This window comes from Rhinolophus hipposideros (genome assembly GCF_964194185.1).
Source record: "Rhinolophus hipposideros genome assembly, chromosome: X".
In the NCBI taxonomy this organism is placed as follows: domain Eukaryota; kingdom Metazoa; phylum Chordata; class Mammalia; order Chiroptera; family Rhinolophidae; genus Rhinolophus; species Rhinolophus hipposideros.
Window position 1 is genome coordinate 61,152,932 of NC_138046.1, and position 20,530 is coordinate 61,173,461.

At 40.9% G+C, this 20,530-nt stretch overlaps 1 protein-coding gene across 3 annotated transcripts in view; it reads right to left on the bottom strand.

Annotated features, from left to right (window-relative positions):
- Positions 1-18,347, bottom strand: part of DIAPH2 (diaphanous related formin 2) — an 842,313-nt gene extending 823,966 nt beyond the window's left edge. For all 3 annotated transcript variants that reach the window (XM_081043893.1, XM_081043892.1, XM_081043894.1), the window contains exon 1: positions 18,000-18,347. In XM_081043893.1, coding sequence (XP_080900019.1) covers positions 18,000-18,131 — 132 coding nt within the window. In that variant the 5' untranslated portion in view covers positions 18,132-18,347. The remainder of the gene's footprint in view (positions 1-17,999) is intronic.
- Between the last annotated feature and the right edge of the window lie 2,183 nt (positions 18,348-20,530).

Sequence of the window (20,530 nt, forward strand, 5' to 3'; positions counted from 1 at the left end):
ACCCCTGTAGTAATAAAAGCCTTAAAAGCTGCACTAATAAAACTAAGTTGACAGTGTCTCTTAGTACACAGTTCACGTATTTTAGCGAATTATTCTAAGTAGGAGACTCAAGTTCAAATCATGCCCCTCAGATCACTTTTGCCAGGGTTGCAAGCAATGCATCTCGATTCTCCCTTTGTCACGGGAGACTCATTCATGCAAATGGAAACCATCAAATCATGACACTTCAGCAAGGATAATTATACCTAGTTTTGTATATCCCAAAACTTACAGCTTCTCTTGGAATATTCTGGGGACTGTAATTCAGTCTAGACATAACACATTCAGTCTGACAGCAGCAGCCCTGTAGGCTAAGCTACCTGACCTTTAAAGCAGTACTTATTTGTCAAAAAAAAAAAAGACTAAAAACAAAAACACTTTAGATTGAGGCACAGATCTACAAAAGAGTAAGTTGAGAGCAAGGGCCAATTAAGTCACTACAACTGTAAGTTATCAAAGTGCATGCTATTTACAGTACATGTTTAATTTCACCAGTTCAAAGCTGTCAAATTAAAGCATGCCAAAAGGTATCAGAATTAATAGATGCCTTTATATTTACACTACAAATAGGCCAGTTACCACGAAGTCTTGACAAAAGATTTTAAACTCCGTGACACTTCGAATTGTAAAAAAGTCTGCCGGAAGGTCTGATGACATCACTCCCCTGCTCAGACACTGCCCGGGTTACAGAACAAGGTCCAAACTGTTTAGAAAAGCATTCGGTGCCCACCATGATGAAGCCACAATCTTCCGTCAGAACCACCACCACTCACAGGTACGTCAGGGCCTCACTTGGCTGCTAGCTTTGTTAAATTTTTACTTTTCAATTACAGTCGATATACTATGTATCAGTTTCAGCTGTACAACATAGTGATCCAACATTTATGTAACTTATGAAGTGATCACCTCGATAAGTCTAGTACCAATCTAACATCAATTTAATAACATACAGTTATTAAAATATTATGGACTATATTCCTTATGCTGTACTTTACATCCCCGTGACTGTTTTTATAACTGGAAGCAACCTAAGTGTCCAGCAACAGACAACTGGATAAAGAAGACTTGGTACATATACACAATAGAATATTACTCAGCCATAAAAAAGGATGAAATCTTGCCATTTGTGACAACATGGATGGACCTAGAGGGTATTGTGCTTAGTGAAATAAGTCAGACAGAGAAAGACAAATACCATATGATCTCACTTATACGTGGACTCCAAAAAAACAAAATAAATTAACAAACAAAACAGAATCAAACTCATAGGTACAGAGAACATTTTCATGGTAGCCAGATGGGAGGGGGGTTGGGAGGATAGGTGGAAAAGGGGAATGGAATAAGAAGTGCAAATTGCCACTGAGGGTAGCTCTTAATTCCTCAAATTTGCCCTAACTTCCTAGCCCCCTGGCAGTTGTGCATACTGTTCCCACAACAGGGAATGCCTTCTCTCCCCTCTCTAACACTGTTTGTTTGAGAAAAGCTCCCTGCACTTTGACTCTCTTCTGTCAATCTTTCCATGAAGTCACCCTAATATTCCCAGCACTCTTTACCTCTCTAGTACCACTTCTCACATTCCAGCTTGTACCAAGAGTTCTGTACACATCAGACTCTCCAACGCTGTGCTCCTAGCGGGCAGGGACTATTTCTTTTATTACCCTAGTCATACTTAGCACAGTACTGGGGTGGGTTTCTCCAAAATGGTTATTCAATTAGATTAAGTATTGAACAAGATGGATTTCAGAGCTAGAACTTTTCCAATGGAGTAGCTTACCGAAACTCTCAGTTGTAAACGAACCTTACATAACTCTAAATTAGATGTTTATGGACAACTCCCAGCCAACTTCTCCAGCTCTATTATTTCTCAACTAACTGAATCCAACCATGATGAAATGTGTTATGATGCATTTATCAGACTCTGAATAAGGTCTGTGATAGGAGGAAAAATCAAAATGTAAAATATGAAGTATATTTTAATAAAGTAGAAAAACAGTATAGTTCATTTTAAAAATTTAAATATAGTCTGTTACTTCCAAGAAGAAGGCAGTATGCTACCATAAAATGGCATGTATTTTGGAATCAGAATCAGTTAACGTCTCTGAGACTCATTCTCCTTAACTGTAAAATGGTGGAAATAATTACACTTACCATACATGTTTATGATAGAAATTAAGGAAGATGGTGATGCAAACCTCCCAGAACAATGCCGAGAACATTTTAGGTGCTCAGTAAATGTTAGTTACCTCACTTTTGAACTGATGGAAAAACCTTCGGCTGATCACCCATATTTGATCCCAAAGCAAGTTCAGTCACAGCCTTTCCTTCAAGACCGGAACATTTTGAAATCAATGACACTTTAAAAAACAAAGTACCTGCCTTTACGTGCATACGTGGTGATCCCTCTATTGGGAATATCCTCCCTGTGACCTCACCAAACAAGTCTTCCTTCTCCAAAACCCACAAGTACAGGTGACCTCTGTGAAGTCCCCTGTCCCTAACCAGCACAGTATGTGGCCTTCCAAGAGTACTGGGCTCACATCGATTACTTATGGGACTTACTACTTTAGACTTGTATGTGCCTTTTTTCTCACTAGGCCACGAGCTCCTCAAGGGTAAGGCCTATGACGGTGTCATATGGTTGTTGGACTTACCACGGCAATCACCTATTGTATATAAATGGAGTGTACACCTAATATAACCATAACCAGCATAATATTGTATGTTAGCTCTATTTCAATAAACATTTAAAATAAAGACAAAAAGAATAAGTAGAATATAACTGGAAAAATTATCCAAAATCAATGGCCTTTGCAATTTAGCAACGTTAAAGACGTATTATGGGAAGACAGAAGAGGGCTTAAGCCACTGTATTAAGTAGTTATTTCTAAGTCTGGCAAAAGAAGAAAAAAGTTACAATGTGTATAGAAGCTCTTAAAAATCATACCCATTATGTTTGTGCATAATAACTCAGCATTAAAAAAGTGAAAGACAATTATGACCAGTATTTGGGAAAGAAAAAGCGTTAAGACCTGTGTACAGTTGAGTTTATACTCTCAGCAGTATGCCTCATACATAATGAGGATTTGACATGTGTGGAGTAATTATACACTGCAACAAACATTTATAATAAGCATAACTGTGAATATGGCCATGTGTGCAGCAGAATGCACCGGCTCTCTCTACGGGAAACTCAGGGTGGAAGGGGAATGAGTTGACCGTGTCAACTTCAATCAGGCCAATAAAGATTTTAAGAAGTTACGTGAAGAACCGGAAGGAAAGTACTTAGAATTCACTGAGAAGAAAAAAAAGCATAAGAGGTTATGTCAGGCAGATCGGACAATGCAGCTAATGGCTTCACTTAAATAAAGGGGTAAATCTAAGATAAAATTAGGAAGCTTAACAGTAACCCGAAATATAAAAATAAGCTTAATCCTGACCAATGGAGAAGTCAATGACTTTCACTGGTCAAACAGGGAGGTTAACCTTGATTCAACTGGACCAGAAATCATAAAGGTCAGTCAGTGACTAATACAGTAATGTGGTCTGGTGATAAGCGAGGCGAGAGTAAACCTTCCCTTGAAAAAGTAAACTTGATACATACCGTGTGCGCGGGCACGTGTCTCTCTCTCTCTCTCTCTCTCTCTGTCTCTGTCTCTGTCTCTGTCTCTCTCTCTCTCTCTCTCTCTCTCTCTGTCTCTCCCTCTCTCTCTCTGTCTCTCGCTCTCTGTCTCTCTCTCTCTTTCTCTGTCTCTCTCTCTCTCTCTCTCTCTCTCTCTCTCTCTGTGTCTCTCTCTCTGTCTGTCTCTCTCTGTCTCTGTCTCTGTCTCTCTCTGTGTATATGTTTGTGTAGGTTGGGGGGGCATGGGTGACATCAAGTTCATTGTTATTTTCCCAGCAAAGAGGAAGACTATTAGAACAACCAATGCCATAAAGTATTCCAGGTTTCAGATGGGTCTCAGAAAAAGGAATCCACAACTCCATGCTGTTTTTAGTAAACTGTACCATCGTGAGGCGATGTCTTTCAGCCAACAATGATATGGTATGGAACTCAAATGTCAGAATAGCTGCAAAGGTTTGGCATCAACCACATTCCGGCAGCCATTAGAAGAGGCACATGATTGCCTGCAATCGTTATGTGAAGAAGAGCAGAAAAGAGGGAGAAATTGTTGAGATGGGAGGCAAAGAAAGCTGTTTCTTCGGGCAGTCAACAAATCAAGAGACAGAAGTTACCAGAGAAGACGGTACCGTACAATTTACAATCCGTGCAGATGATGAGTGGAAAGTGACCAGCATCAAAGGCTGGTGCGGTGTCAAGGAATCGGCCGGCGGAAAATAGCCTTTTGAACTCATTAGGAGGAGAATGAATATTTTTCTTAGAGGTCAGAAATAAGTGGTAAGAGGTCCAGTTTACAACTACAAAATTGTAAACCGTCCATTGCAGCAGATTTCCAGGAGTGGAAAGAAAGGAAATGAAAATAAAATTGGTGGGAGTCAATGAAACAAACAATGCCTCCTTGATAACAGGGATGATTTGGCCCTGTCCCCACACAGTGGAGAGAAGAGAATGGAGAGTGAAGAATGGCTGAGGCGCCATAGGAATTTTTCACACTAAAACAAAAAGTCATAGAGTCTGAAGCAGGGTTTCTCAACCTTGGCACTCATGCCATTTGGGGTGGAATAATTCTTTGCCATGGGCCAGGGCCGTCTTGCACAGTATAGGATGTTCAGTAGCACCCCTGACCTCTACTCCCTAGATATCAGGAGCACCCTCCCCCATTTGTGACAACTAAACATGTCTCTAGACATTATCAAATGTCCCCTAGGAGGGAAAACTGTCCCCACTGAGCACCACCGCTGTAAAGAAAAAAAACATACTTTGGGGGACACAAGAATGCTACATCTTTCCTCACATTTGTCCATAACCCAAAGTTCTTTGGGTTTAGATGAGGTCCAAAACAAAAGAAGGAGGGTGGCAGGATGGCTTAGTTGGTTAGAGCACGAGCTCTGAACAACAGGGTTGCCGGTTTGATTCCCACATGGGACCAGTGAGCTGCGCCCTCCACAACTAGATTGAAGCACAACTTGGAGCTGATGGGCCCTGGAGAAACACACTGCTCCCCAGTATTCCCCAATGAAATTTTAAAAAACAAAAGAAAGACATCAACAACCAGGATCATATTTGTAGGAAACAGAGATCTGTATGAATAGGTAAGAGGGGTATTTTAAAAACAAGAGATTTCAAAAATACTTAGTCTGCTTAATTATCAGCTTTCCGAGTTATGTTTATATCATTCTGTGAGCTGAAGACATCCTTTCCCTTCTAGTTTCATACTTCTTGTACAGTTCTATGAAAAGAACCAACATAGAAATTTTAACTCATTAAGATTAGTGATCATAAGTGTGAAATCGCCTGATTCCAGGCACATATGGGTATATTCATGATCTATTTCACTCATCATATTTTTTAAAGTTAAGGGCTCCTTTTTCCTTTTGTGAGAGATGATGGTTAAGGCTGAAGGACTGGAACGCAAATCACATTAATGCACTTCCATATTATTTGGCACTTAAGCCCACAGTTTAGGGCTCTATTACTCGTCACACGTCAGTGCAAAAATAGTTTGTCACAACACTTTCAGCAGCCTAATTTAAAAAGATAGCACTTAGCTGAATATGCCACACTTTTATAGCAGCCAATCTTTAGGCAAAGCAGACACAGGAAGCAGCCGGAGAAGGTAGGTGGTTCTTGGCACTCCCCTAAACAAGAAACAATGCCTATCGTGCACTTGTGTAACAGGAGATAGCATTCGTTTTTCCAAAGCAGTGTTACTTCACACAAAATTTTACAAATAAACAGAAGGGGAAGGAAGAGGGGAAGAGAGAAACTAAAAGATGAAGCAGGCAGTGCAATTTGCAATGTTCAGAAGCTACCCTCTTCGTGGCTAACATACAAAGAACGAAAAAGAAAATTGTAGGCAATACGCGAGAACAGTAAAGTACAGTAGGCCTTGTGTGGACCATGACATTACTTCACAGAGGCCAGCTTCCCAGACTGGTATTTTTAAGAATTCCATTCATGTATCCTTAAAATCCACAGCCGTATCACTTTTATCCTCAGGGCTCTTTTCTAGCAATCGTCACATATCTGGCCCACTAGTTTATGTCAGTGATTCAAAGAATTTTAACTGTTGATTGACAGTGTCACTAATATGAATGGCCCTAAACTCTGTCTTCTACATTACACGTAAGCATAGTACAAATCTAGGCCAGGTCCAACCATTAGGATTTCTGGGTGGGTATTCCCGCCCATTCTCAAGATTTTTTTTTTTGCTTTCCCTTTCCCAAATCCCAAGAAGAGTTGGTCAGGAAATCGGGAAAATCAGCTCCTTGAACCCAGGTGGTTGGTAGTATCAGCCGTCACTTTGTGGAAACGATTCATCATGGAGAACAGAAAACAGTTTGTATCTCGGGGCTCGGGAAGGAGAAAGCGAAAAAAATTCCTGAGAACGGGCAGGAATTCCCCTCCCGGAATCACCCTACCAACCATCACCAGTCTAGAGAACCGCTAGGTCTTTAGTTCACTTCAGAGCTACTCTGAAGCTTAGGGTCTTAAGCACTATAGAAAATCATGATTAAAAACATGGGATTTTATAGTCACAGTGGTTTTGAATTCCAAATTCACCACTGTATGTCCTCAGGCAAATTACTTCTGCTCTCTGAGCTTCTCTCCTCCCCTATAAAATAACCGTTGTGAGGATCAAATGAGTTACTATTGATGGGGGACAATATCCACCATCGATTCCCAAGTTTCCCTGCACATTCTTGGTGGGGAAGCCAAGACTGAAAGGCCCTGAGAGCACTTTCCCCAGGCCACTTTCCCAGGGCTGTGTTTGTAGCAAGCAACACTAATGATGAATAATTCTCCCCTCCCCAGACATAGAGCAGGCTTGTTTCTGCTTACTATAAAAGTGGTAAATTCCCTAAGCTCGGTCTTCCTCTCCTGTAAAGCAACTCACTACTTATGTAGTCACCCATCCAGGTCAATCTCATGGGACTTAAGACCATAGCGAACCAGCGCGTCATGCTGACATTCTGCTTTTGCAACGAATTAATAAACTGTTTTGTCTCTGACCCAGGAGTCTTGTGTCTGCTGCAATCATCCATGAAACAGCAACAGGTGGGTAAGCAGGATTACACCCCAGATCTTGTACAGTTCTTGCCCAATACATGAAAGACACATAGAATAGCAACTGGCATAAATTAGATTGTTCGTTATCGAGAATCACCTCTGGGCAAGCTTGAGTGCTGGACTTGGTCAGTGAACCAAGAAACCATGCAAGGATTAGGTCACTTAGGGCAGAGCCACCATTCTCTGGGGCTCTGCATACAGTGCATGGTTAAAACAATGTTGATGTGACCTTCACTGAACTGGGCTAACTCAGATTCCAGAAACAGAACAGTAAACTGGGATGTTCACCCAATTAGCTTTCAGCATTAAAGAGTTATCTTTCATGATTATCAATTTTTTATCTATATAGAACCCAGATGTCATATATTGATGTTAGGCCAGATTCACAACGGTTCTCAATAAACCTTTGATTCCCAGGACATCAGAGCTGAATGGAACCTTGAAAATTGTTTATTTAACTCCCTTATTTTACAAAATAAACTGAAGAGAGATAAATGACTTATCCAGAGTTACATTTTAAAAAGTAGTCAGCTTACTCTGTATATAACCTCTGTAAATTGCCAGAACCTAACCCTTTAAAAAAAAAGACTCAATAGGATCAGTTAGAGATCCTATTTAGCCTATTTCAACTCTGTATAGCATATGAAATATTCAGATTCTATGAAATAAAACGTGGGGTCTTGAAAACATGAAGTCGTGGTGCTAAGATCAAAATGTAGTTTCCTCTATTTTATGACAACTATTTGGTGATAGGTGTATATGGGAAATGCTTTTAAATAAATCTGTCACATTCCGTAATTGATTTCACATCCAATGACCATCCTTCTGCATGTTATTTCTGTGGCCAGTAATATGACGCACCATTAATAATATTCACAGAAACCAGTAAAAATGACAAGGAATAAGATGATCTTCAGGGTTAGAAACATGCAAGTGATAACAGATTATTTAAAGGGAGGGAGTCAAAAGCAGGGATTTCTAACATAACATATCTTGATCCACAATTAGCTACAACAGAGCTGGTAGGAAGGGCATGGAAAATTGGGCCCTGAGACCCCAACATTTCTACTTTAAAGTATAACTAATGCCTCAATTCCATTTTATACAGAGATATGGCCACGTAAAATTTAGTATTTGGTCTCAGACCTACTTAGCTGATATAAAAACGGAGCATTTGGATCTCACAGAAATTCACAAGACCCTCTGAAAACGGTTTGATGAAGCAAGTATATGGGCTATACTCAGGAAGCCTACGAGTTTAGAGATTAGAGAACATGGGATCGCCCTGCTTTGGTAAAACAAATACACAAAAAGCCAAACCAGCAGCATGGAAAAAATCCAGGCCACTTTTATTTTTCTTGCATTGTAAAATTATCCTTCCCTTTAATAGCTTGTTTAAAGACCATTAGCTACTCAACCAAAGGGGAGGAACAATGTAAGCTAATGCACTGCCAATGAAAAACAAGCTGTGAGGTCAGCCTAAGAAAAGATTGTTTCTACTCACAAATGTTTTATGTACTCACTGACTTTTCTGGAAAACGTTGATTTTTGTAATGTGAGGTACTGGGCTTCTGAGCATATTATTAGAGAAAATGCTTCTGCCAAATTTATTTTAACTCATCTTAACCTGCTATTGGTTTTTGCCTTATATATCATGGGCAATGTAAATGAAAGTACATTGAAGTTATGACACTAACTTCCCAAAAATACAGACGTAGGCGTCACAATCTGTAACCACGTGAAACACTGGAGAACAATAATGTCAAGAACATTACTGGGAAAAGTGCAGGAAGGGAGGAGCCTTAAAAAAGAGAAAACAATGAACACGTTGAACCTGTAGCCTAGGTCCTCAAGAACACAGCCCTCTACATTTAAGGACTGCAATAATTTAAAAGGAAATATTGCCAGGTTTAGGACAAGATAGTATATAGATATACACCTTATATATTTTTTTCAGAATTAATGACAAATGGAAAATACCTATTCGAAATAAGACATGTAAACTATGTCCTGTGCCTCGCTAAATTTCCTGTCAGGTTTGAGAATAAAATCCATTTGGTTTAAAGTGCAGTAGTTAGCCCAGATGGCACCTTGGTGTGAGTTAGGAAAAGGCAGTGCCCTGAAGACACATACAGTCTTGTGACGAGGCACATGATTTGGAAAGTGACGTGACCCTCTGAGGTCTCTCACCTTTGGCCCCACCATACACAGTGGCCCTGGTCTCTATTACACATATATTTTATTGAAGTTCAAAATGTGAGTGTACAGTCTACATAAGGTCTTGCTTTCTACATATACCATGGTTCCCCGAAAATAAGAGACCTAGCTGGACAATCAGCTCTAATGCGTCTTTTGGAGCAAAAATTAATATAAGATCCGGTCTTATTTTACTATAAGACCAGGTCTTATATAATAATATAATACAATACAATACAATGTAATATAATAATACCAGGTCTTATATTAATTTTTGCTCCAAAAGACGCATGAGAGCTGATTTTCCGGCTAGGTCTTATTTTCAGAGAAACACTGTAGAATCTTCTGAAGCAGCTTCAGCCAGCATAATATGCTATTAAGCCATTTCAGATTCTATCAGTGATTGATTTCGAAGCACAGAAAACAACACCTCTATAGCTTTCTCTCCCCTGGGCAAAGCAAAAGAAGGAAATGCCACATGTCCAACCCCAACAATTACAATGATCACTCATCTCCTGTGATCACTCCTCCTGTTCGGAGGAAAGTGACCCACCTGATTGGGTCAGTAAATGGGCAGCCTAGAAGCTGCGGAGTGGAGATGGATTACCAGTCTAAATCTACTTAAATCCACAAAATTCAAGAAATTATATGCCTATCACCTCCCAGCACAATAGCAGCATTAGATTGCTGTCTAGAAAGCAGTGGTTACACAATGTCTTTAGTAAATCTGTGTGGCGTCCAGGGCATTTGCCACCCATCGCCAGCTGTAGCAGCTCATTAGTGTAGCCTGGTTTTCAATTTCAACCCCACAAATGTCTACATAAGGAAACTTAACAGTTCAGAGTTCTTTGTAAAGGTTTGCTCACCAATTATCCAGATTCAGCAACCTACAGTGCCTTAAAGTGGCGAAAAAACAGACACCTCAAGTACCAAAATGGCATCTGTATTAAAATAAAAACTAGAGCTAGTAATATTAAGCTTAGTTGTATGTCTATAAAGCACAGAGTTATAGGAACCCCTAATAGAAAAAGTTGTATGAATCTTTTATCTAGAGAGCTCAAGAACCCATTTCCTTTGCCCAACCAACTAGCTACGTTTCCCTAGGAGGAAAATTCTTACACATAAACCCCACCCCACTTCACAAATTGCAAAATGAAGAATGAGTGATTACCCAACCAGCAAACAGAACCAAAAGTCTTAATTTGGTCTATTTTCTAGGGCATATAGTAGCTGTTCTAAAGAGTCTCTCCACACTTGTACAGTCAACCTTTCCAGATACTTCTACAGAATTAAAAACCAAAGTAAACTTAATTGGAAGTGACACTTTACGATAGCACTTTCTGTGGAATAACTTTGAATGAGATTTTACGATTAATTTAAAACTGTATTTGTTTAAGAAGCTCAGTGACACGTACATTCATTAGGCACACATTAGATTAAAACCTAATTCTTTTTGAGGCTATTGAGGATATTTGATTATAAATTGAGTGTTAGATGATACCAAGGAATATCTTAATTTTTAAAGATGTGACAGTGGCATAGCGGTTACATTTTTTTAAAAGTCAGTAATTTTTAGAGATGCACATTGAAGTACGTAGGAGTAAAATGACATGATATCTGGGATTTGCACTAAAAAACTTTAGCAAGGGAAAAACAAAGGCTGGATGAAGCAAATGCTGAAAATTGAGATAAGTACTGAATGTGGGTAATATGGTGCTTCATTATACTATCCTCCCAACTTTTCAGTATGCTTGAAATTTTTCATATGTTTTATTAGTCTTATTAATTAGCCCATATTACGAATAAAGTGAAAACTTTCTCTCTTTTACTTGTAGCTCGGCGAAAGACCAACACATCAAGAGCAGATAAAAATTCCTCATAATTTTGAGCAGACATTAACCAAAGCATGTGGATATCTATCACAGAACAACAACTTTTTTCTAAAGGAGTGTGCCTGATGTCTTTTCGCCCTTGGGTGAGCAGCAAAATTGCCAGGTGATTGACTCCATAGCCTTTGGGGAACAATTCATTCTTAATGAAGGCTTGGATCCCTACCTTAGGCCTGCCTAACTAGCCACCCAGAAGCTCCCAACTTGAAGTAGGCACCACTACTGTTAGAGCTCTCACAGAAGAGACTGGCGGCCAATTTGCTGGTCTGCATTTGGTAGCAATGTAGCTTACTATCCCTAAAGCAATACAGAAAAACCTTCATTAAACCAAAGCCTGTGTAAATGGTGATTAAAAGAATTTTGTTTTTTACAGAATTCTTTCATGAGAAAGGCACCAATACTCTTTTTTCCCAGGCCACCTCACAAATAGCTAGCAAGTATCAGGATTCAGTAGAATAAATCCTGATAGCCAGAGTAAATCATTTAGACTGAAACACATGCGGCCTCCTCAGGTAAATAAGTTTTAAATTAGTATGAGTTGGTTTCTTTCTATTACTTACATTCATAATAAATAGCTACGTGAAAACATATCTCAACCTTCCCGTTCATGTGCTATTTTTGAGCTGTCTTCCACGTGGCTGTCTTCTACAAGATGCCCACTGGGATATCAAGTATATAACTATATTTAAGTCACCAGCCATCATCTTAGGTTCTTCAGACTTGAGACAAAATAAAGTACCAAACAGCGAAAATCGGACAGAAGGAACTGATCTCTTCTGCACGGCAGACTGAATATAGGAATAGGAGAAAGTTGGGTCTTCAAGAATAATTCCTACGGTGCTAGTGATAAGCAGTTGTATTTAGCCAAATGTGTTGATTCGTGTAAATTAGCACATATTATGTACTATTTCCAGGGCATCCTGTTATTTACAGTGTTCTCTGAGACCAGGTTGGAAAAGAATCTGATTTTACTTCAGTGCCATGCTGCTACTGCCAGAGCTCTTGGTCCTTGGAGTGAAATCTAGGTGGATTACAATTATAATTGTTCCAAAAAGGAACAAAAAAAATTGAATAATTTTCCATGTTCAGAGTCCCTGAAGCATAATAACTCAGTGTTATAGCTAACTTTGACAATACAAGTGACGGCTTTTAAACTTATCTCTCGATCAGAGCCCTTAACACATCAGTGCCTCAGTTTCCTTATTTGTACAACAGCAGTAAACTGTCTGACAAGACAGAATGTCATAAATATCTAGTGTTTTTAGCCAAAATTTTAAATGCTTCAAAGTGAAAGAAAAGGGCAGCCTGATTCTTTAAAAAATATGTATTACAGTGAAAAAAATTAAACTCATATCTTATATTCATTCAACGGAGTTATCAGTAAAAGGACAGAATGTATAATCTTCCAAATGGACAAATGGAATTGGGGAGACAAGGAATCGGTCAACATACACCAATACTATTGTACTTTATACAATAATAAAGTTAGAGCTATCAAATTGGAAGAAAGCTATTAAACCATTCAACCACGATACATTTGATTCAGGTAATATGAGGTTAAGGATGGTGCTCATATTTGCATAGCAGTATAGACTTTCCTAAATGCTTTCTCATTCATCACTGTGTTTTATCTAAACCACCTTGTGCAGCAAATCAGGCAGACATTATCTCTGACTGGCAAATGTTAATCAAAGGGCTCAAATTCCTGGTGTGAAATGGCTCATCAGAATAACAAGCAAACAGAAGGACCACTGGAGCCCAGGTCCTGTGGCCCTCCATTCAGTATTCTTTTGCTAATAACATGAAGTCTCCTCCTAATAACAGTAAAATTACTGGGGTCATCATCAGTTTTGATACTGTTTCTCCACCAGGAAGTTCAGGTTCTGATATCACAAAAGTCTCAACAAACAAGGGGGTAAGGGAGTTCTCCCAGCCAAGAAGTTTCCTGAATTTCAAAATTAGGGAAAGGACACAGAATGTACAGACAGTACGTACATATGCTCCATCAAATGAACCTAAGAAAAAAAAATGGCACAAAACAGGAAACATTTAGTTTTCAAAAAGCCTCTTCTCAACAATTTACACTTTCAAACTGTCTGACCTACAGGAACGAATTCCCAGCAAACAATAATTTACTGAGTAGTTTTGCACCCACGCACTGGTCTGTAAAGTTTTCAACAATAGGCACACACCCTTGCCCAGAAGCACTTTAAAATCTTTGTAGGTACAACACCAGCTATAACATTCAGTTTCAAAACAGGAGCTCAAATAAGGAAGAACCTTTAGTAAGCTGAAGTAATCAGTGAAGGTCTAAAGGAAGAATGAGAGAATTTTGAGGCGCGAGCTGGGCTGTGAAAGGCAGGTGAGATAGTAAATGAGAAACAGGGTGGATATTTCAGATTTGGTGACGATGTTCAAGGTGGGTGGCAGAAAGGAGAGGCAATGAAGTGGCAGGAGGAAACTGAGATGCAGAGAAGTGAGCCTAGTAAATGAATGAGTGGATGAAATGCAATTGGAATTCCGGTCTCTAAACATCAAACTCTTGTATGTTACTCTGCTCCTACTAACTAGTCTTCTGGCCTCCATTCCCGCACCCCTCTCCAAGAAATTTTCCAGTGCATTCAGTTTCTTTCTGAAACACAATCTAATTGCGTCGGTCTCCTGTTTAAATCTCTTCAATGGCTTACTGCAGCTTTCAGAAAGAAGCTGAACCTTTAACATGGCCTACAAATAAATACCCATCATGATCTGGACTCTCCTTTCTAGTAGGTCCACTACCTATATCCTTTGTTTCCACCATTAACGTCTACCCACACAGTTCCTTTATTGTGCATATTACCATTTCTCTCTACCTTTGCATATGTTGTTCTTTCAACCTAAAATGCCTTACCTTTCCCTTCTTCAATTAGTGGCTTATTCTTCAAGCCTTGGTGCAAATGTCACACGCTATGTAAGCCTTTCTTTACCACACTCAAGCATCCAATTAGACTCAGATGCCTCTCCATGATGTTTTTCCATCACCGTCCTATGCATATTCCAATCATTCCTTATCCAATAGCTCTTTAATCACTAATTAATTTCCCTGTCTCCCTCACTCCCTCTCCTTATATCACCAACTCTCAGAATAATGCCTAACACGGAAGAGGTGCTCAGTAAATGTTAAATAAACGAAAGCTCACACTTTATCAATTAAAATCAAAACATGATTTATCCAATTAAAACAAGTAACCAAATACTCAGGAAGTTATATAATAACCAGAAAATTAACTTCGGTTACTTCAAGTTGCTAATTTGAGTCTACTATCTAAGTACTGAAAGGCTTCAGGAATTGTGCAGAAACACAATGTCAAAACAGAAAAACACCCAAGAATGTTAAGCCGGTCTGCGCGCGTGCGTGCGTGCGTGCGTGCGTGTGTGTGTGTGTGTGTGTGTGTGTGTGTATTTAGTTCTACCGTAACACTAGCCTCTCTTAATGGTTAAGTCTCTGCCTTGAACATGTGGGATTCAATCATAAAGCTTCTAGAGCTCTACTACTCTGACAAAATACATTCCATGGTTGACATCAAATTACTCATTAATCTAAAATTCATGCTGTTTGATGAGATGCTACAATCTGGGCCTAACCGGATAGTTAGATAAAATACAAAACTCTACTACTAATGCATTATTCAAAATGTGATGAATCCAAAACAAGGTCGCCTTCATTAAAAAGAGTCAAAATAAAAGGGTCATTATGAGGGCACATAGATGAAGACGATGGAAGCAAACTGTTCAATTTGTATTTAATTAATCTTAAGCAGAAGTCGTTGGAGTCCTGAAATGTATCTCTGAAAAAATTCTCACGAATACCTATCAAAACCTCAGGATATAAATGAAAGTACAGTTCCTCTTTATAGAAAACGTGCCTTCCTTCTCCAGTTTTCCAGAACAATAAGGAACTAAATGAAAACAACGGAATCAATGCCTTATACTTTATCAATCCACTGTACCATAGCTATTGAGTTAATTTTTCTATGTAGTGGAAACTTTCCTCTGAGCTAATACTATACTGACATTATGTAATTAACTTTTTACTCCCAGGTGTATTATCTTTAATATCAATCACTCGTGTGGTCAGTGCTATTTCCCTTCTCCCTTCATCACTGACCTCCCTCTCCCCAGTAACTTCCAGGGGAATCAACTGGGATTTCCTTTACTGTCTCTCTCTCTCTCTCTCTCTCTCTCTGGTAACCCAATAGTTCTTATTCTTCTATAGGAGACAGATGCCTTTGAAAACACTGATGAAAGCTATGGGATCCAGAAAAATGCGCATAACTACATACACTCAATGTTTTTTCATACAATTTCAGGAGTTTAAGAACCACTATGCCCCACAATCACCTGTTACACAAATAATTTCTATTACCGTATGGCTCTTTTATAAACCCACATGTGTGCACGTGCACACAATTAATGACTATTATACTGATCAATAACATAATACTCAAAATAATAAAATTTGGTCTATGTAAAGCTTTATCTTACTAGCAATATTTTAAGTAACGAATCCCAGATGAACTCTTCTCTAAAAGACCTTAGAAGAAAACGCTGAGCTTTTCAATAAGACAAGTCAAAATAGGGAGTAAGGCATTTATGGGAAAAAAAGTTTACTAGGTCTCGTTGTTTGGTCAACATGCTTGCCTTAAAAATTGCTGAAATGTCTAAAGAGTGCTGAACCGTCTTCCTAAATCTGCTTTCTGCTCTCTGACACTTCTGCTCATAAAATCCCGTAAGGGTCAAAAGTTGTATTTGAGCAAAAAAAAATTCCCCACTGATAGTAACAAACTCTTGAATTCAAATACTTGTTCTAGTATATCATGCTATGTTCAACACCAAACACAAGTTAGCTAGGAACCGAAAGTGATACCAGCTCCTAACTATCTAGTTACCTTGTCAAAGCAAGTAAAACATAAAAGACCAAACAGGACAAATGACCAAAGGAAAAGTAATCTTACTTACTAACAGACAGAGATAAGTGCTTTCTCTTGAGAACACACTTCCTAAGTGAAAGTTTCGTGCTGGATGTACCAAAGTATTGGTGGAAACTACCAGTTCACTTTTATTTTTGCTTAAACTTTTAATCACGGTTTAAACCACAGTTGTGTGCTGGGTCAAAAAAAAAAGGAAAGGAAATATGATCGATCAATCGTTTAACACAAACTGATAAATCTTAAAATCACATCAGAATTTTTAAATAAACTTTGATGATATACTCACAAAACTTTTCTAAGTTTCATGATGGTGGAGGGCACCCATTAAACCCAGCATAGACAATTCACAAAGACCTTGTGACTCAGTTTCTTCACTTGTAAATACTGAGGTAACAGAACACATCATGTAAGTATATCCTCAATTTGCTTCTAGTTAGGGTGGAACTGATAAGACTTTAAACTTGGCATTTTATTATACCCAACCAGGTCCCTTCCCACATAATGGAAGGCTGCATATTTCCTTAAACTAGATATAATGCTTTGACCACTGTTTTCGAATATGGACGGTCCATAATTTAAAGGCAAATGGGAGGCAAGAGCGGGAAGTATAACAGGTACATACCAAATGGACAGATGCCGTGAGAAACGGTTTGAGTTAAAAACCACGGTCTCCTTCCTAATTATAATCAAGTCGCTGGTTAAAACTGAAAACTAGATGAGCAACATGTGGCTTGTGCTTCAGAGGTAGACCAAGAACGTTCAGAGACAAACATCTGCTGAATTTGTACACGCAAACCGTTTCCCCTCATGCCACCCGATTTAGAAGGTTTTACCAAAAAAAGAGGAACCCTTTTAACTGATGAGTTTAGGAAACTCCAGTATTTCCCAATCCAATAGCGGGCCACATAGATTTCATTCCTCTGAACATTAAGTCAGTGGCAGGAAATAGACTGTTATTACCGGTTCACACTCTCAGGACGGTGAGACTTGTACAGTCAGCCTATTGCTTTTGAGCACTCTTAATCAACTAAGTGCAAGTACTGAATGCCTCTGCCTATTACCCGACAGTTGGTGGTACCTCACCCAGCCTCCAACTCCCACGCTCCCCCCACTCTTCCAAAGAAATGTTTCTTGGGAGAGCACATGGAGAAGCGAGGAGGAAAAAAAAAAAAAAAACACGCACGTAGGCGCCTCTCCCTCAGATTGCTGTTCAAGTAGAAAGACTGGGGGCCTACGTTGTGTGTCTTTTTGTTTTATAGGATTTTTTTTTCCCCCGTCTGTGGGTAGGGTCCCAAGTATTTGGGCTGCAAAGAAGAGAGGTTTCCCTGCCCGGACCCTAAGCGCTCAAGAGGCAAAACCCTGACAGGGGTGGGAGGGGAATGGAATCGCGGAAAGAAGGCTGGTGCCCACAAGTTAGGCAAACAAGACCCTATCCAGTACTCCGGGTCTCCTCAACTTGGGGTGGGGCCTTTCTCCACCCCGCACTGCCTCCCGGGCTGACAAGAGTAAGAACCGGGGTAGGCAGAGAAGCGGGTGCTCTTCCGCCCCCACGCCGTCTCCGCGCCTCCGCGTGGCCGCTCCTTCAGCGGCTCCCCGAGTTGCACAACGAGGTCGCGGTAACCCTTGGGAGGGGGCCCCGGGTCCCCCCGTGTTCAACGACAGGAGGATCCCGGGGCTCTCGTTGTCCCCAAGGCCGGCGGGGGCTGCGGGAGCACTCACCAATTTGGGCTTGTTTTTCGTTTCCTCTTCGGGGGCGGCCCGGTTCGCCGCGCTCCGCTTGTTGCTCCGGCCCCCACCGGGTTCCTCGCTGCCGCCTCCCGCGCCCGACGCCGCCGCCCCGGGCTGCTCCATCTTTCTCCGGCCCTGTCACCTGTGCCCTGTAACCCCACCTCTCCTCCACTGAGGAAGCCCCTCGGGGCGGTCCCGCTGCCCCGCGCTGATTCGGCAGCACCTCTTCCTGAGGGGGAGTGTGTCTGTCTAGGGAGCTGCCGATTTCAGGCCCCCGGGAGTCTGGACTCCCCAGCACCCCAGACGCCACACGCCGTTGCCTCTACTCGGCGCTGGGACAAGCCTTGCCCCTGAGAGCAGCTGCAATTATCACGACCGTCGCCGCCGCCCTCAGGGCGGTGTTTAGGGTGGAGAAAGTTGGTGCCTATCTCTTTAAGAGGGCCTCAACACACGTGATTCATCAGTGCCCGCAGTCAGCCGCCTGGGCGCAAAGAGCTGCTTCCTACTCCCCAGGCCAAGTCAGCCCCAGCTACTGAGCATGCCCGGCGCAGGACCCGAAGCCCAACGAGAGGACTTTAAGCTGCGGTTAAGCACTGATTTCACTTCCGAGGGGCCTAGCGTGAAATGGCAGGCAACTAGTCCAGAGAGAGGGGGTGTAGCCCATTTTAGAGGTGGCGAAACTGAGGCCCGGGAGGATTCACGTGTGTGTTTCAGTAGCCGGTGTACCTGAGTATCAGCTTCCTCTAGTATAGGCCAGAGCACCTTCCCTGGCAGAGGCCATGCTGGGGGTGTGGCCCTGCTACGCTCTGTGGGTGGGGTTGATTGGCAAGGCAACTGGCATCCCATAGGAAAATCACCACGGGGAGCGCTGATTAATTGCCTAGACAGACTGTACGGTTCACAGTGGAAAGAGTGGGTGCTTTCTGTTGCCATGATGGCGTTGCGGCCAAAGAAATACGGTTGTTCCTTTATTCCCACGCTGCTCGGCAGCAGAAGTAGCAGGCACCCACCGCTTAAATCCCCAAGGGGGTGTGAGTGAGGCTCTTTAAGCAGAGCACCTGGAGAGAGCTCACAATTGGACTGAGTGCTGTTTTCAGCTCCCGGAACTACTTTAAATTGTTGTGGGGAGTGAATAAGATCATGTGTGTCAAAACTTTGTTTAAAATGTAACTCTTTAGACAAGTGCAAGGTGTTTTTTGTACAGCTGCCGCAGGGCACTGCCCGTATTGTTACTCTCTAGTCCTCGAGTTGTCAGGAAGAGGCCCGCACAAGATTTCTGCCATCTTTTTAAACGGGGCCCTTTAAAAATAATGCCCACGTTGAGAACATTTAGAGGGGCAGGGCCGGATTTGAATGCACCACCATCATAGAAGGAGAGCAAGGGAAACTACCTGAAATATAAATTCAGAATCCAAGTCTCTAAACATGTCCGTATAACTCTTACTCATGTATCTTCGGGCTATGACTCCTTTTGCCTTTCTGCCCTTCAACCTAAATTCAGCTCTGCTGAATCTAATTTGTTTATGAACATATTTATTGATGTTCATAAACATCATTAGGGTAAATTTGACCATGCTATAGGCGTGATGAGGCAATTCACTTGGACAGCAGAGTGAAAAGCACATTAGATATCAAAACAGTTTTAATCCCAGCTTTGTCATTAACTTTTTAATCGTGCAGCTGGGAAACTACCCAGGGACAGCAGAGGGAATACACGCTCCCAGACAGGGTGGACAAGGAGCCCTAAGGTAAATTTGTTTTGTTGAAGTTCCTCTTTGACTTAAAATTTGATGTATAGTTTTTTTCGACTCACTATACATGTGTGTGCATGCACACACTATTTAAATTACTTAAATGTCTCCTCTCCTGAAAAGTTGCATAAAAATGGATGCTGCAGAAAGACATGACCTGTATACAATGCTTTCACGTAATTCCTGTTTGACAGATGTGGGTGTAGGCCATTGCTGAGGGTTCTCAAAGCTCAAATGTTGCTCAATAATCTGCTCAGTACACATTTATTTAGCTCCTTAGAGTATACCAAGTGACGTACAGAGTGTGGTAGGTTAGAAGGATGAAGCTGACACCATTTCTGCCCTTTAGAACCTCAGTCTAGTGGCTTAAGAGTCTAATTAAAGTCAGTATGTGTTGACAGCCTACTGAGTGTTAGGTACTATGCTAGGTATTGTGGGTATAACAGTAAACAAGACAGATATACTTTGCTCTGATGGAACTTTCTGGCTATTGGGAAGGATATTAAGCAAAAATGTATTGAGTAATTACAAGGTACCGAAGGAGGGTGAAGAGCACGCCAGGCAAACAACATAAGGATAGCATGTACAGAGACCCTATGGTTAAGAAATTGGGGGTGAAGAGGGAGCCTGCTGTTGGCCAGAGAAGAAGCAGAACAGATAAGCAGCTTCCAGATCATGAAGGTCCCTACTTGTAGGTCTCATTGGCGTGGTTTTAAAAGGGGGGAAGACATTGTAACACAAAGACTTCTGTTTGGAGTATGTAAATAGGCT